Here is a 15434-nt window from a genome sequence, read left to right as displayed (position 1 = left end):
GAAAGGGGGGGTTTGAATAAGTGTAGCTTTAAAAACTTGACAGATAAAAATAAATTGCACAGTTATTTTTATCCTGGTTCGTTGTTAACTAAACTACTCCAGTCCACCCCCGCAGAGATGATTTACCTCAACTGAGGATTTAATCCACTAATCGCACGGATTACAATGGTTCTCCACTTAGTCAGCAACTAAGTCTTCCAGAGTCTTCTGATCACACACTGATCACTCCAGGAACAACTGCTTAGATACCCTCTAAGACTTTCTAGAGTATTCTGATCCACACGATCACTCTAGTTACAACCTGCTTAGATAACCTCTAAGACTTCCTAGAGTATTCTGATCCACACGATCACTCTAGTTCCTTACAACTTAATGTAATCAATTCTAAGAGTATTACAATTGCTTCTTAAAAGCTATAATCACAAACTGTGATATTTCTCTTAACGTTTAAGCTTAATCTCACTAATATATTACAACAGCAATGTAGTGAGCTTTGATGAAGATGAAGATTCTGAGCTTTGAATAGAACAGAGTTTCAGCAAGTTAATATGAGTTGTTTTGTTCAGAATCGTTAACCTTGCTTCTCATCAGAACTTCATATTTATAGGCGTTGGAGAAGATGACCGTTGAGTGCATTTAATGCTTTGCGTGTTCCGTACAGCATCGCATTTAATGTTATACGCTTTTGTCAACTACCTCGAGCCTTGTTCACGCTGTGTCTACTGACGTTGCCTTTAATAGCTTCTAACGTTCCTTTTGTCAGTCAGCGTAGCCTGCCACATGTACTTCCTTCTGATCTGATGTTTGTGAATACAACGTTTGAATATCATCAGAGTCAAACAGCTTGGTGCAAAGCATCTTCTGATCTTCTGACCTTGAAGTGCTTCTGTGCATGATACCATCAGAACTTCATTGCTTCTGATCTCATGTTCTTCTGATGCTTCCATAGACCCATGTTCTGATTCTGCTTCGACCATCTTCTGATGTCTTGCCAGACCATGTTCTGATGTTGCATGCTGAACCCTTTGAGACAAAGCTTCTGAGCGCTGAATTATGCATACTCTTTATATATTTCCTGAAAAGGAAATTGCATTGGATTAGAGTACCATATTATCTTAAGCAAAATTCATATTATTGTTATCATCAAAACTAAGATAATTGATCAAAACAAATCTTGTTCTAACAATCTCCCCCTTTTTGATGATGACAAAAACATATATAAATGATATGAATTTGCGATCAGAAAGAGCAGACGGCAAAAGACAAATTACACAGCTATAGCATAAGCATGTGAATATGTCTCCCCCTGAGATTAACAATCTCCCCCTGAGATAAATAATCTCCCCCTGAAATAAATACTCGAAGAACTTTAATAAAAGACTTCCCTGATTATTTCGGTAGAGACGATCACATAAGCTTCTGTCTTCAGAGAATTCATAGCTTCTGACTTCTGCTTCCATTGGACAGCTTCAGAACTAGAATTTCTTTAGATCCTTAGAACACTCACAGCTTCTGATTCCTGCTTCCGTTTAGGACAGCTTCAGAACTTGAATTTCTTTGATCTTCAGAATATTCACAGCTTCTGATTTCTGCTTCCATTTAGGACAGCTTCAGAACTTGAGTTTTCTGGATCTTTAGAACATTCACAGCTTCTGATTTCTGCTTCCCTCGGATAGCTTCAGAGCTTTGAATTTCTACCAACATCACTTCATGCTAGATTTGTATCAGAACATTGTTGAATGTACCAGAGCATCATCAGAGCATCTCTACATCCTGAAATGTTACAGAACAAAAACTAAACGACAAAAGTCAGCATGAACGAGTCAGAACATAAAATGTATATTAGAACACATGATATGTATCAGAGCCATATAGGTTAAAATAATGTATCAGAGCAAATAGAATTTTGTCAGAGCAAATAGACAAATATGGATCAAATTCTATTATCAGTGCTTCTGATTCATTCTTCTTTCTTGCTTCTGATTTTTGAAGCTTGACAGCACTCAGCTTGCTTCAGTTTCCATGAGCTTATTCTTTTTACAGAATAACACTTCTTATGGTTTTGCTTCTTGTGTTTGCTTTGAAGATTCTCTTCACTTCTTTATACCTGCAAAACACTTAAACCATATAGAACTTGCAGTTCTTGTTAGTAAATGTGTGGGAGCTTTACCCAGCAACTGATAGATTAATCAAATCATTTATCATTTATCTTCTCCCCCTTTTTGTCATAACATCAAAAAGAATATTTAAAAGATTCAGATGCAAAGCAAGAGACAAAAGGAAAGAAACACAAATAACTTTTCATTGATTTCAACAAGAAAGATTACAAGAGAGGAATGCAGGAAAACAGATGCAACAAGGAAAGAAAACTACAAAGACCAAAGGACTAAGATCCTAGCCTACGCAAAATCCGCGCCAGAACATCATGAATCCCGTCAGTGCTTGTAGCTTGCCTTGCCATGAAGGAGCAAAACTCAGCATTGGCTACTTCTTGCGCGTCCAAACGAGAAGCCAGCATAGCTTGATTCTGATGAAGAGCTTCCAAGGTCTCCATCAGAGCTGAGGTTTCACCAGAAGAGGAGGCACCAGTATTTCTGCCAAAAGGGACAGCAATCTCAGCAGGGTGATCTTCTGGAAGATCTTCAGCTTGTGCATCTTCCATTTCCTCATCTGAGTCTGACTCAGAAGTAGCCTTAGCATATTCTGGTTCAGGCAGCTCAGAAGTTCCAACTTCCAACGCTTGAAGAATAGCTGCTAGGTTTGTTGGAGGAGTAGGACCAGCAACTTCAGCAGGATAAACCACTACTGGAAAGACCATGTGAGGTGCTTTTTCAGAAGGGTTCATTCTGAACCAGTTGAACAACCACTGAAAATCTCCAGTCAGCACAGGAAACCATGGTCTCCACACCACGATGTCTCTGCAGAGATTTTCTTCTTCCAACTCATCTGCTGGTATCTTCTCCTCAAGAACACTTCTGTTCCTGATGAGATGGTGATAGCTGCTTTCACCAACTTCCAACCGAAGACCACGAACACCAGGAGCTTCAGACATAATCCTTCTCTGAGTGTCTGTAGCCTTAGCCAGAAAATCCTGACGAAAGGTATCCCAAAGGTTGCTTGTAGCATACTCATCCAGATGGTTAAGGTGAGCAGCACCCAGAATCTCCAACCAGCCATTTACATCAGAATGTAAAAGCTCCAGAAATGATTGAGTGGTAGGAGTTGGAGGGTTGACAGTGAACCTGGAGTCGGGAAAAACAACACTATAGGGGTTAGGTGTTCTGGTGGGAAAAGGGTGTGAGAGAGATGAAGAAATATCTGATGGATGGGTTGAAGGAGAGGAGATATCAGATGGTGAAGAAGGTGGTTCCGAGAGAATAAATGAGGAGGAAGAGGTGGTGGAGGTCTGTGAAGAGGGAGGTGATTGAGGGGTACCGTCAAGGGGTTGATACACACGTCTAGAGTAATTTCCAGACATCATAGCTTCAAACGGGTTCACTTTGAGAGGGTCATAGGTGATCCTTACTCTTTTTGGTTTGGTTTCTGGTTCAGCAGTTACCTTTCTCTTTTGTTTCCGATCATTATCTTGATTCCCAGAGCTTGACGATGGATTCATGATGAAGTTGCAGATATTGGAAACTGCTAGGGTTTATGATATGAATGCAAAGAGAGAGAACGAAAAAAAAACTGAATGCAAAGTGAGAGAAATATAAGAGGGAAAAGAAACATTTGAAGAATATAAAAAGAAAACTGAAAGAGAGTAAATGATGAAAAGCATTTAATGTTACGTGACGTGAGGAGAGATAATAATGACAAAAGACGTGATTTGCACAGTTACCTAAGTAGACGTCCCCTCAACTGCACGCACGCTTGTCCAGGAATAGTGAACACGTGTTTACCATCTGGATAGCCAGTTACAGCTGTTTTGCTTTTAAAGAGATTCTGAATCAACTTAGACAATGAAACGTTAGTAATAACTGAATCACAATTTCTAATTGATTTCAATCAGAACTTCTTATAAAAGAAATTTCATTTCAGAAGATACTCATACATAAGAACTTCTCATCTTCTCATTCTGGGCTTGTTTCTGAAGACCCATTTTGTACCGATTATATTGAATCCATCTGGTCTAGGAACAAGATCCCAAACATCATTCCTTGTAAACTGATTCAGTTCTTCTTGCATAGCAATTATCCAGTCTGGATCTTCTAGAGCATGATCAACAGAAGTTGGCTCGATCAAAGATACAAGACCTAATTGACAGTCTGCATTGTTCTTAAGGAATGCTCTTGTTCTGATTGGATCATCCTTCTTTCCAAGAATGACATCTTCTGAATGACCAGAAATGAGTCTGGATGATCTTCTGACAGATGGTTCTTCAGAAATGCTTAGATTCTCCAGAGAAGCTGATACTTGATCTTCAGATTCTTTGCTTCTGAGAAGCTCTGCTTCTGATACGTTGCTTCTTGGCTCAACAACTTCTGATATATCAATATCACAATCTGCAAAATTATCAAACTGCTTTGGTTTTTCAGAACCAAGCTTATCATCAAACCTGATATTGATTGATTCTTCTACAATCAATGTTTCAGTATTGTATACTCTGTAGCCTTTTGAGCGTTCAGAATATCCAAGAAGGAAACATTTTTGTGCTTTGGAATCAAACTTACCAAGATGATCTTTAGTGTTCAGAATAAAACATACACATCCAAAAGGATGGAAATATGAAATGTTGGGCTTTATATTCTTCCACAATTCATAAGGAGTCTTATTTAGAATATGTCTGATAGAGATTCTATTCTGAATATAGCATGCAGTGTTTATTGCTTCTGCCCAGAAATGCTTAGCCATATTGGTTTCATTGATCATGGTTCTGGCCATTTCTTGCAGAGTCCTATTCTTTCGTTCTACAACTCCATTTTGCTGTGGAGTTCTAGGACAAGAGAAATCATGGGCAATACCATTTTCTTTGAAGAACTCTTCAAAGAATCTGTTCTCAAATTCACCACCATGATCACTTCTGACCTTTATGATTTTACACTCTTTTTCAGATTGAATCTGAATGCAGAAATCAAAGAACACTGAATGAGACTCATCCTTGTGTTTCAAGAATTTTACCCACGTCCAGCGGCTATAATCATCTACGATGACTAATCCATATTTCTTCCCTCTGACAGATGCTGTTTTGACTGGGCCAAACAGATCAATGTGCAAGAGTTCTAATGGCCTTGAGGTAGAAACAACATTCTTGGACTTGAATGCAGGTTTGGAGAACTTGCCCTTCTGACATGCTTCACAAAGAGCATCTGATTTGAATTTCAGATTAGGGAGTCCTCTGACAAGATCCAGTTTGTTAATCTGAGAAATCTTTCTCAAACTAGCATGACCTAATCTTCTGTGCCAGACCCACTGCTCTTCAGAAACAGACATAAGACAAGTCACCTTCTGACTCATAAGATCTTGCAGATCTGTCTCATAAATGTTATTCTTCCTCTTGCCTGTAAATAGGATTGAGCCATCCTTCTGATTTACAGCCTTGCAAGACTTTTGATTAAAGATTATATCATAACCATTATCACTCAATTGACTGATAGATAAGAGGTTATGTGTTAATCCTTCTACAAGAAGTACATTAGAAATGGAAGGAGAGTTACCAGACTTTATAGTTCCAGAGCCAATTATCTTGCCCTTCTGATCTCCTCCAAACTTGACTTCTCCTCCAGACTTAAGCACCAAGTCTTGGAACATAGACCTTCTTCCTGTCATGTGTCGTGAGCATCCAGAGTCCAGGTACCACGACATGTTGTGCTTTGTCCTTTTTGCAGCCAAGGATATCTGCAATAGGAATAATCTTATCCTTAGGTACCCACATTTTCTTGGGTCCTTTCTTGTTAGATTTTCTCAAGTTCTGATTGAACTTGGGTTTAACATTGTAAGCAATAGGAGGAACAGCATGATAATTCTTAATGTGAGTTTCATGATATTTCCTAGGTTGTGTCACATGCTTTTTGGTGTGTGTTATGTGAAAACTTTGAGCATGTGAAGTGTGCCTAATATCATGGGAGTGGCCATACTTGAACTGATCATACAATGGCTTGTATGTGAATTTCATTTCATCAACAGGTTCAAGTTTGTATGGGGTTTCACCCTCAAAACCAATGCCGACTCTTTTGTTTCCAGACACAGCATATATCATAGAAGCTAGCTGACTTCTGCCAATACTTCTAGATAAGAACTTCCTGAAACTTAAATCATATTCTTTCAGAATATGGTTTAGACTAGGAGTGGATTTTTCTGAATCAGAAGGAGATCCAACATTATTGGATAATTTTAAAAGTTTTTCTTTTAATTCAGAATTCTCCAACTCAAGCTTCTTTGTTTCAAATTCAAATAGCTTTTTCAGCTTTTTGTATTTGAGACTAATCTGAGACTTGAATTCCAGAAGTTCTGTTAGACCGGAAACTAACTCATCTCTAGTAAGTTCAGAGAATACCTCTTCAGAATCTGATTCTGATGTAGATTCTGATCTGTCATCTTCTGTCGCCATCAGCGCACAGTTAGCCTGCTCATCTTCAGAGTCTGAATCATCTTCTGACTCATCCCAGGTTGCCATAAGACCTTTCTTCTTATGAAACTTCTTCTTGGGATTTTCCTTCTGAAGTTTTGGACATTCATTCTTGAAGTGTCCAGGCTCATTGCATTCATAGCACATGACCTTCTTCTTGTCAAATCTTCTGTCATCAGAAGATTCTCCACGTTCAAATTTCTTTGAACTTCTGACGCCTCTGAACTTCCTTTGCTTGTTCTTCCATAGTTGATTTAGCCTTCTGGAGATCAAGGACAGTTCATCTTCTTCTTCAGATTCTGATTCTTCAGGATCTTCTTCTCTAGCCTGAAAAGCGTTAGTGCATTTCATGATATTGGATTTTAATGCAATAGACTTACCTTTCTTTTGAGGCTCGTTTGCATCCAGTTCAATTTCATGACTCCTCAGGGCACTGATCAGCTCTTCCAAAGAGACTTCATTTATATTCTTCGCAATCTTAAATGCAGTCACCATAGGACCCCATCTTCTGGGTAAGCTTCTGATGATCTTCTTTACGTGATCAGCCTTGGTGTATCCCTTGTCAAGAACTCTCAATCCAGCAGTAAGAGTTTGAAATCTTGAAAACATCTTTTCAATGTCTTCATCATCCTCCATCTTGAAGGCTTCATACTTCTGGATTAAAGCGAGAGCTTTAGTCTCCTTGACTTGAGCATTTCCTTCATGAGTCATTTTCAAGGACTCATATATGTCATAGGCCGTTTCCCTGTTAGATATCTTCTCATACTCAGCATGAGAGATAGCATTCAGCAAAACAGTTCTGCATTTATGATGATTCCTGAAAAGCTTCTTCTGATCATCACTCATTTCTTGCCTTGTCAGCTTTACGCCACTGGCATTTACTGGATGTTTGTAACCATCCATCAGAAGATCCCATAGATCACCATCTAGACCAAGAAAGTAACTTTCCAGTTTATCTTTCCAGTATTCAAAGTTTTCACCATCAAATACCGGCGGTCTAGTATAACCATTATTACCGTTGTGTTGCTCAGCAGAGCCAGATGTAGATGTAGACTTTGCATTTTCATCAGTCATCTTTTACTGAAGCATTTTTCTCTTCCTGAATCTTTTCTAAACACGGTTAAGTGCTTGCACCTTAGAACCGGCGCTCTGATGCCAATTGAAGGATAGAAAAACACTTAGAAAGGGGGGGGTTTGAATAAGTGTAGCTTTAAAAACTTGACAGATAAAAATAAATTGCACAGTTATTTTTATCCTGGTTCGTTGTTAACTAAACTACTCCAGTCCACCCCCGCAGAGATGATTTACCTCAACTGAGGATTTAATCCACTAATCGCACGGATTACAATGGTTCTCCACTTAGTCAGCAACTAAGTCTTCCAGAGTCTTCTGATCACACACTGATCACTCCAGGAACAACTGCTTAGATACCCTCTAAGACTTTCTAGAGTATTCTGATCCACACGATCACTCTAGTTACAACCTGCTTAGATAACCTCTAAGACTTCCTAGAGTATTCTGATCCACACGATCACTCTAGTTCCTTACAACTTAATGTAATCAATTCTAAGAGTATTACAATTGCTTCTTAAAAGTTATAATCACAAACTGTGATATTTCTCTTAACGTTTAAGCTTAATCTCACTAATATATTACAACAGCAATGTAGTGAGCTTTGATGAAGATGAAGATTCTGAGCTTTGAATAGAACAGAGTTTCAGCAAGTTAATATGAGTTGTTTTGTTCAGAATTGTTAACCTTGCTTCTCATCAGAACTTCATATTTATAGGCGTTGGAGAAGATGACCGTTGAGTGCATTTAATGCTTTGCGTGTTCCGTACAGCATCGCATTTAATGTTATACGCTTTTGTCAACTACCTCAAGCCTTGTTCACGCTGTGTCTACTGACGTTGCCTTTAATAGCTTCTAACGTTCCTTTTTTCAGTCAGCGTAGCCTGCCACATGTACTTCCTTCTGATCTGATGTTTGTGAATACAACGTTTGAATATCATCAGAGTCAAACAGCTTGGTGCAAAGCATCTTCTGATCTTCTGACCTTGAAGTGCTTCTGTGCATGATACCATCAGAACTTCATTGCTTCTGATCTCATGTTCTTCTGATGCTTCCGTAGACCCATGTTCTGATTCTGCTTCGACCATCTTCTGATGTCTTGCCAGACCATGTTCTGATGTTGCATGCTGAACCCTTTGAGACAAAGCTTCTGAGCGCTGAATTATGCATACTCTTTATATATTTCCTGAAAAGGAAATTGCATTGGATTAGAGTACCATATTATCTTAAGCAAAATTCATATTATTGTTATCATCAAAACTAAGATAATTGATCAGAACAAATCTTGTTCTAACAAACGTTAGGTTGGAACATTAACTTGAGGTGGATTTTTGATAACATAATGCATGACTCTTTAGTGTCAGTCTTCCCACAATGTGATTGTTAAAGTATTTGCATCTAATGACTAGGAATCTGACCCTAATGTCATTGGAAAATCCATATACCCCAAGATTTGGTGTATGAACTATCAAACTCCTAGAGGTTACCATAATGGTAAGGTTTCAAAATTCAATCAAGCCATAAAGTATTGTAAAAAGATAGAGGAAGTCTACCACTATTAAAATATTTTTATACTCTTATTTAATTTTTGTTCCTTCTTTCTATATTCCCTTAAGGGAGTAGCAAATCTCTTATTCTGGGTGAGAAATGCCTTCGAAAATGGCAAGTGATTAATATTTATTATCTATTTCATGTTTATCCAGAGAATTTATGGGTAAATCCTCCCTAGGCATGCAAAGTTGTCATATCACAGATCATGGTATGGATATCGTCCCATTGGTTTTATATCTCATTGAAAAGTGTGGGTTTTGGGAAGAGAATCTTTGTCTTCATCATATTATGTCTTTATCACTCTAAGTGGTAGTTTGCTCACGAATATTTTATGTTCGACCTTGTGTATCCTAAGGGTGCTACCTCAAGGAATCTCGATGTTTCTCTATATTGTAATTGTATGGCTAGTGTGTCGCAAGAATCCACCATCAAAGTGTAAAAACGGAAACATTAAGGAACATTCCCCATAAATGACACAAAATGATTCTTATTAAACCTTTATGGTTCACATAAAGATGAAGAATTGTGACATGATGAAGAATTTTGATGAATAATTGGACACCTTCTACTCGGGTCCAGTGGCGGGGGTACTTGCAAACAGTTTAACGCCTAAGTTAGTGATGAATGTAAGTAAAAAAATTTAAGATAAAAGTTTTTAAAATAGTCATTTATTTAACCTAAATGATCAGATTTTATTTTTTTAACAGTGGAGGCGCCACCTCATATGACACATGTATTCTAAAAGTAACATAGACGTGTCACATGAGATGAGATGTTACTTTTAGAATTAAGAAAAAATAATGTAACATTTTTGTTTTAGATTTTATCTCATATGACTTCTATCTTACTTGAAAAATCTGATCATTTAAGTGAAATAAACATAGACTATTTGAAAACTTTTGTTCAAAAACATGGTATCTCTTAATTTTTTTGTTTTTGATTTATACTTGAAAAATAAATTATCAACGTGGATTTAAAGGATCAACATGAAAAGCATGCAGTAGTGAAGAGTACAGAGGTGATGACCTTTGGAGGCATGAAAGGACGTTGACTTTAAACACAGTTCAAATTTTTTTTCTTCTTTTAAATATATATGATCTACCTCGTTCCGATCCATTTTAGGATTTGCTCCAAAACAACGTATACTCGTATAGCATGCTTGATTTTTTATAACGACTACAATAATAGTTTTATAACGACTCGACTACAAATATAATAGTAGCAATTAATATACATGTGAATAGCTTTGGTGGATTCATTCATAATTTTTCTCTATGTTACACGTGACAATATATAATACAAAATTAAATAAATAGTTAATTGAATCATCCAATATACAAACCATAAACCAAGTTGCATTTGGATACGTAAGTACATGCGATAATGAAAATAAATATTTCAGAAATGTATTTTCAAATTTTAAAACTATGGAAGAGAGTTTGAAAATATATTTTCGAAATCTAAATGGTATTTTCAAATTTTTTATAGAATGTTTTCCCATTAAGAAATTCTCTTTTTAAATGGGTGCAAAAAAATGTGTTGGCTAAATTCTCTTTTTAAATGGGTGGAAAAAAATGTGTTGGCTAAGGTGTATTAGTGTCATCACATTTGTTATGTTCATATTTAAGTAGGTGAACTCTGCAAGTCAAAAAGTAATATTAATAATACTAATAATAATAATAATAATAATAATAATAATAATAATAATAATAATAATAATAATAATAATAATAATAAATATAGTAGGTGTTAATATTGAATTTTTTTTGCAAGTTAAAATAAATCAACACTAAAAGTACTTGCTTGCGCCATTTCACATGGCGCAGTGCCCTTTGAAATCCTTATGATTGGATGTATTTTAATTTCAAAACATGGTTTTTGATAAAAATAAAAATAACCTAATATTGATTAGCCAGTATTAAAATTTTTGCTCATGAAACTGGTATAAAGAAAACGTGCATTATGTAATATTATAAACATGACAGCACCTAAATTAGATAATAGGATATTCAATTCTTTGAAATAAAAGCAAATTATTTGTTTTAGAGGTCATACTATAATTCTTTAACTATTCTTCTATTAAACTTTCATGAGGAATCAACATAAAAAATAGAATTAATTTTTAAACATTAAATGAGATATACTACTTTTTTTAAAGACTAAAGCCAGTTATGAAAAATGCACCAACATGAAATAGTAAAACTGATTTCTGTCCAGCCCAAAACCATAATATACATAGTACTTCTGAAAACCACATAAAAACCATATAAATTTAGTTCAGATAACACATTATAGAGTGCATTGAAAACAGTAATATCTTCAACTGGGAGTCATCAAAAAATCCTAATTTTTCAAAGATAATCAGGTTAAGTTACTGGACATCTTTCTTCTTCTTGGGCATTCTGTAGCCACCAATAACACAAGCATGGTCCCTCTCAAATGGTTCAAGAGTCACCTGCTCGGTTGGTTTAAATTGATCTGCTTTCAACTTGTTCACTTCACTGCTGAACACTGCCTCAGCAGGAACTGTTGAATCAATACAATTGGCCTGCCATAACAAAATAAATTGAATGAGATATAGATAATCAAATCAAACACTACCTCATATTCTGCTTGTTCAATGTTTAAGAATAAAATGGGGAAACGACAAACAATTTCAAAACAAAGCTTCGAAACAAACCTTGATAGAAATAACAAAATGACCTCCAGCTTTTAGGTAGTAAGAAGCATTCAACCCTAATATTCTTGCCTGCGATAATCACCAAAACAGTATAATCAAAGCTAATACTTAATATACAAGGAGTTTTATCTCGCTGCTATTCGGTTAACAGCATATTCTATACATTTACTTCAGAAGTATAGTGTCAAATTGTTTGCAAGTACAATTAACACAAATTTTCAAGATTGAAATTAAATATTTCCACTAAACAGAGCCTATGATAGTATGGCAAAGATCAAAATCTAAACAAAAATCATTTTAACAAGTCATTACTGCACAAAACAGTATAGATAAAGATCAAATTTTTAATGTGTATCAGAGTCTCGGGTTTACATCATCCAAGAAGTCTTGAAGGGGAATCCGAGTAAATCATCATCTGCATTATTTAACATAATAAAACAATATAGACTAAAAAAAATAACAAATTCTGATGTGCATCAGAATCTCGGGTCTACATCATCCAAGAAGTCTTGAAGGGGAATCCGAGTAAATCATCATATGCAATGATATAGGAAACAAAAACGTATTAACTTTGAAATGATAACTAATAAACAAAATTGGATTTAAAATACAAATTTAGAGAACTATAGAAAAGAACAATATTGATGTGCATCAGAATCTCGGGTCTACATCATCCAAGAAGTCTTGAAGGGGAATCCGAGTAAATCATCACATGCACTGATAGTCAACAAAACAATTTTACTAAAAAATGAATGATCATATAAACAGAATTGGATTCAAAACACAGAATTTGAGAGATATTAAACAAAATACAAAAAGGTAAGCTTTTAAGGGTACTTAGCTGAAAATCAGTGTAAACAAGTAAAACAACAAGTACTGAGGAAACAGCATTAGAGACATTATTAAGTAATTAGCAAATATAATACAACAATAACATTACTGAAACTGAAATTAGGAATTAGTATAGCATATATTCAAGTATAGCTACAATTTTTAGTATAAAAAAAAAGTGAAAACTTAATTCACACCTGATCAGGCTGAGCAACATCAGAAAATATCACATCTACCATACCAACCAACATTCTGTACTTAGCCGGATGTCTAGCATCTTCAATAATCGGTATAACATTAGTACGCTTCTTAGCCATATTGACCAAGTCACGCCCACTTCTATGGGAGAATTCTACCGCATAAACAACTCCAGTCTACATAAACATAACACAATATCATAACCATACTTACACATACAACATATGCCAAACACAATCAAGTTCGAATTAACACTTACTGGACCAACAATATCAGACACATGAGAGACTGTTGTTCCAGATGCAGCTCCTAAATAAAGGACTTTAGCACCAGGTTTCTTCAATAAAACAACAAATTTGTCAATGCAATGAATTGAATTTCAAACATTCTCTAGTAAATGCAAATGATACAACAAAATGAAGCATCTTACAATCCATATGTCGTCAACTCCACCAAGTACCGCAGCTGCCAACTTAGATCGGAAAGGGTTCCAAATTCTATACTCAACCTTTGTCCCATCCTCATTCTGCATAATAAATCACACAAAATCATCACACTATAAGAAAACCAAGTAATATTAACGATGCACGTGAAATAGAAAAGCAATTACCTGTACAGAAACCCTCTTTTCATTGTAAACAGCTTCACCGGGAACAAGATTTCTAGTAACAAGAGCATCTTCTTTACCCTTAGCAATGAAAATTCCGTCATGTCTAATATGAGGTTCAATGACAACCTTGCTCCCTCCTTTCATTCCGCCTCTCCCTCCACCGCGGCCTCCACGACCTCCTCTGCCTCCGGCACTTCTACCACCACCTCGAGCCTTAAAAGGTGTGCCTCTACCTCCTCCTCTTCCTCCACCAAAACTTCTGCCTCCTCTGTCACCGCCACCTCTGCCTCTGAAACCTCCACCTGAACCACCGCGACCTAAACACATTCAAAACAACAATTGAATCCATATGATGAAATAATTAAGAAATAAGAAAGTAACATAGATCGATCTAAACAGAGAAGGTTAGCGGTGTCGTCTGCTATACCTCGAGGAGGAGGAGCCATTATAGAGAGATTGCGAAGAGAATGATGTTAACGGCTATGGAGGGTTTAGAGCAGAGCGAGATGAAAGCCTGAAAGGTTTAACGTGGAAGAGACTGTTTTATAGCTCGAAATTAGGGTTTACGATTAGGGTTTTGGGATATTGGTTCCGTGCGGTCGCGAAATATATCAATTACCATCCATTATGTAGGGACCGTTAGATCGAATTAAGACCGTGCAGATTTTGAAATTAAAATTTATTCCTTTAATAAAATAAAAAATTATTTGAAGTTATATCTTATGATCAAGGGGTGTTCGTGGTTCGGTTTAGATCGGTTTTATGGCAAAAACGCATCCGATCCAAAAATAAATTTACTTGCGGTTTGGATCGGTTTTGGATGATAGGTTAAAAAAACCCAATCCGATCCAATTTAATGCGGTTTAATTTGGATCGATTTTTAGATATCCAAATTACAAATTATATTTTTATTAATATTATAAAAATACTAATAAATCATAGATTTGATATAATATATATTATAAAGTATATTAAAAGTTAATATTATAAAAAGAAAATAACCGATTATAGTTGAAATAAATGAAATAATAAAAATAAATAGATGAAACTAAGCTAATTGATAAGATAAAAAAATTAATTATCATATAATAATAATTTTATCTAACATATCATACTAATAAAAATTAAATAAGTACAAAATACATATACATGCGGTTCGGTTTAGTTTAGATCGATTTTGAAAAATCAATCTGAAATCCGACCTGAACCGTGCGGTTCTCACAAAATGGCATCCGAACACATCCAATAAACTTTGGATTTTTACGATTTTCGGTGTTTTTGGATCGGTTTATGGTTTTTATTTGGATTGTTTTGGATTTGAACACCCCTAGTATGATCTATAATCAGTTAAAATTTCAACATTTAATAGAAAAGAATTTGTAATGTCCTATTTGATAAAGTCTTATACTATGGTGTCTATCACCTAATAAATGGGTCGTTAGGACGAAATTCAATGGAGTTGTTAATACGGTCCATCCAACATAGTAATAAATAAGAGAAAGTCTTTGTTGACTCGAGAAATATAATAATGGGTCAATAATTAACCTCATAGGTTGGTATAGTGGTTGAGACATGGGTCTTAAGAGAATGTTCCTCTTAAGGTTTCAGGTTCGAATCCTACTATGTGCAAATGATTCATGGATTGTGTCAGTCCATACAAAGCTTTGCTCTGATTTAAAACGGACCATGCAAGTGGTATGCTTCGAGAAACCCTAATAACATAACTCCAACTGTCTGCCTGTAACCACTATCAGTGCCGACCACTAACAGGTGAAATTTGTTTATCATTATGGGAGATTGTTGCATGTTCTATCACATACATGAGGAGCACCCCAAATATGGCTATTTTGTTGTTTGTCTTATCGCATTTGTTTATTATCGTTTATTGAGTCTCACTCGTGATTACACATCTGTTGAATTAAGGTTGA

At 35.8% G+C, this 15434-nt stretch overlaps 1 protein-coding gene and 3 non-coding genes across 4 annotated transcripts; all 4 read right to left on the bottom strand.

Annotated features, from left to right (window-relative positions):
- Positions 1 to 11356: 11356 nt before the first annotated feature.
- LOC131626665 (rRNA 2'-O-methyltransferase fibrillarin 2-like) lies at positions 11357 to 14092 on the bottom strand. Its single transcript, XM_058897502.1, has 7 exons — positions 13934 to 14092; positions 13507 to 13823; positions 13327 to 13422; positions 13156 to 13233; positions 12896 to 13072; positions 11868 to 11936; positions 11357 to 11735 (listed from the first exon to the last, which is right to left on the bottom strand). The coding sequence occupies exons 1-7, from the start codon at positions 13950 to 13952 to the stop codon at positions 11559 to 11561; spliced, it is 933 nt and encodes a 310-aa protein (XP_058753485.1). The 5' UTR covers positions 13953 to 14092; the 3' UTR covers positions 11357 to 11558.
- On the bottom strand, positions 12218 to 12288 carry LOC131626688 (small nucleolar RNA snoR60). The gene has a single exon (XR_009291261.1). It is a non-coding gene; the product is annotated as a small nucleolar RNA snoR60 (small nucleolar RNA).
- LOC131626686 (small nucleolar RNA snoR60) lies at positions 12340 to 12410 on the bottom strand. Its single transcript, XR_009291259.1, has one exon. It is a non-coding gene; the product is annotated as a small nucleolar RNA snoR60 (small nucleolar RNA).
- On the bottom strand, positions 12515 to 12585 carry LOC131626687 (small nucleolar RNA snoR60). Its single transcript, XR_009291260.1, has one exon. It is a non-coding gene; the product is annotated as a small nucleolar RNA snoR60 (small nucleolar RNA).
- Positions 14093 to 15434: the final 1342 nt, after the last annotated feature.

The sequence above is a fragment of the Vicia villosa genome, unplaced genomic scaffold (genome assembly GCF_029867415.1).
Source record: "Vicia villosa cultivar HV-30 ecotype Madison, WI unplaced genomic scaffold, Vvil1.0 ctg.000318F_1_1_1, whole genome shotgun sequence".
NCBI lineage: Eukaryota > Viridiplantae > Streptophyta > Magnoliopsida > Fabales > Fabaceae > Vicia > Vicia villosa.
Note: the sequence above shows the minus strand (reverse complement) of the source record. Positions and strands in the feature narration are given on the sequence as shown.

What these genes read in the sequence shown, in the direction of transcription:
- LOC131626665 (XM_058897502.1), bottom strand. An exon ending in TGTCTGATATTGTTGGTCCA is followed by an intron (nt 13,073 to 13,155) that starts GTAAGTGTTAAT and finishes ATGTTTATGTAG; the next exon opens with ACTGGAGTTGTTTATGCGGT. An exon ending in ATTTTGTTATTTCTATCAAG is followed by an intron (nt 11,736 to 11,867) that starts GTTTGTTTCGAA and finishes TTGTTATGGCAG; the next exon opens with GCCAATTGTATTGATTCAAC.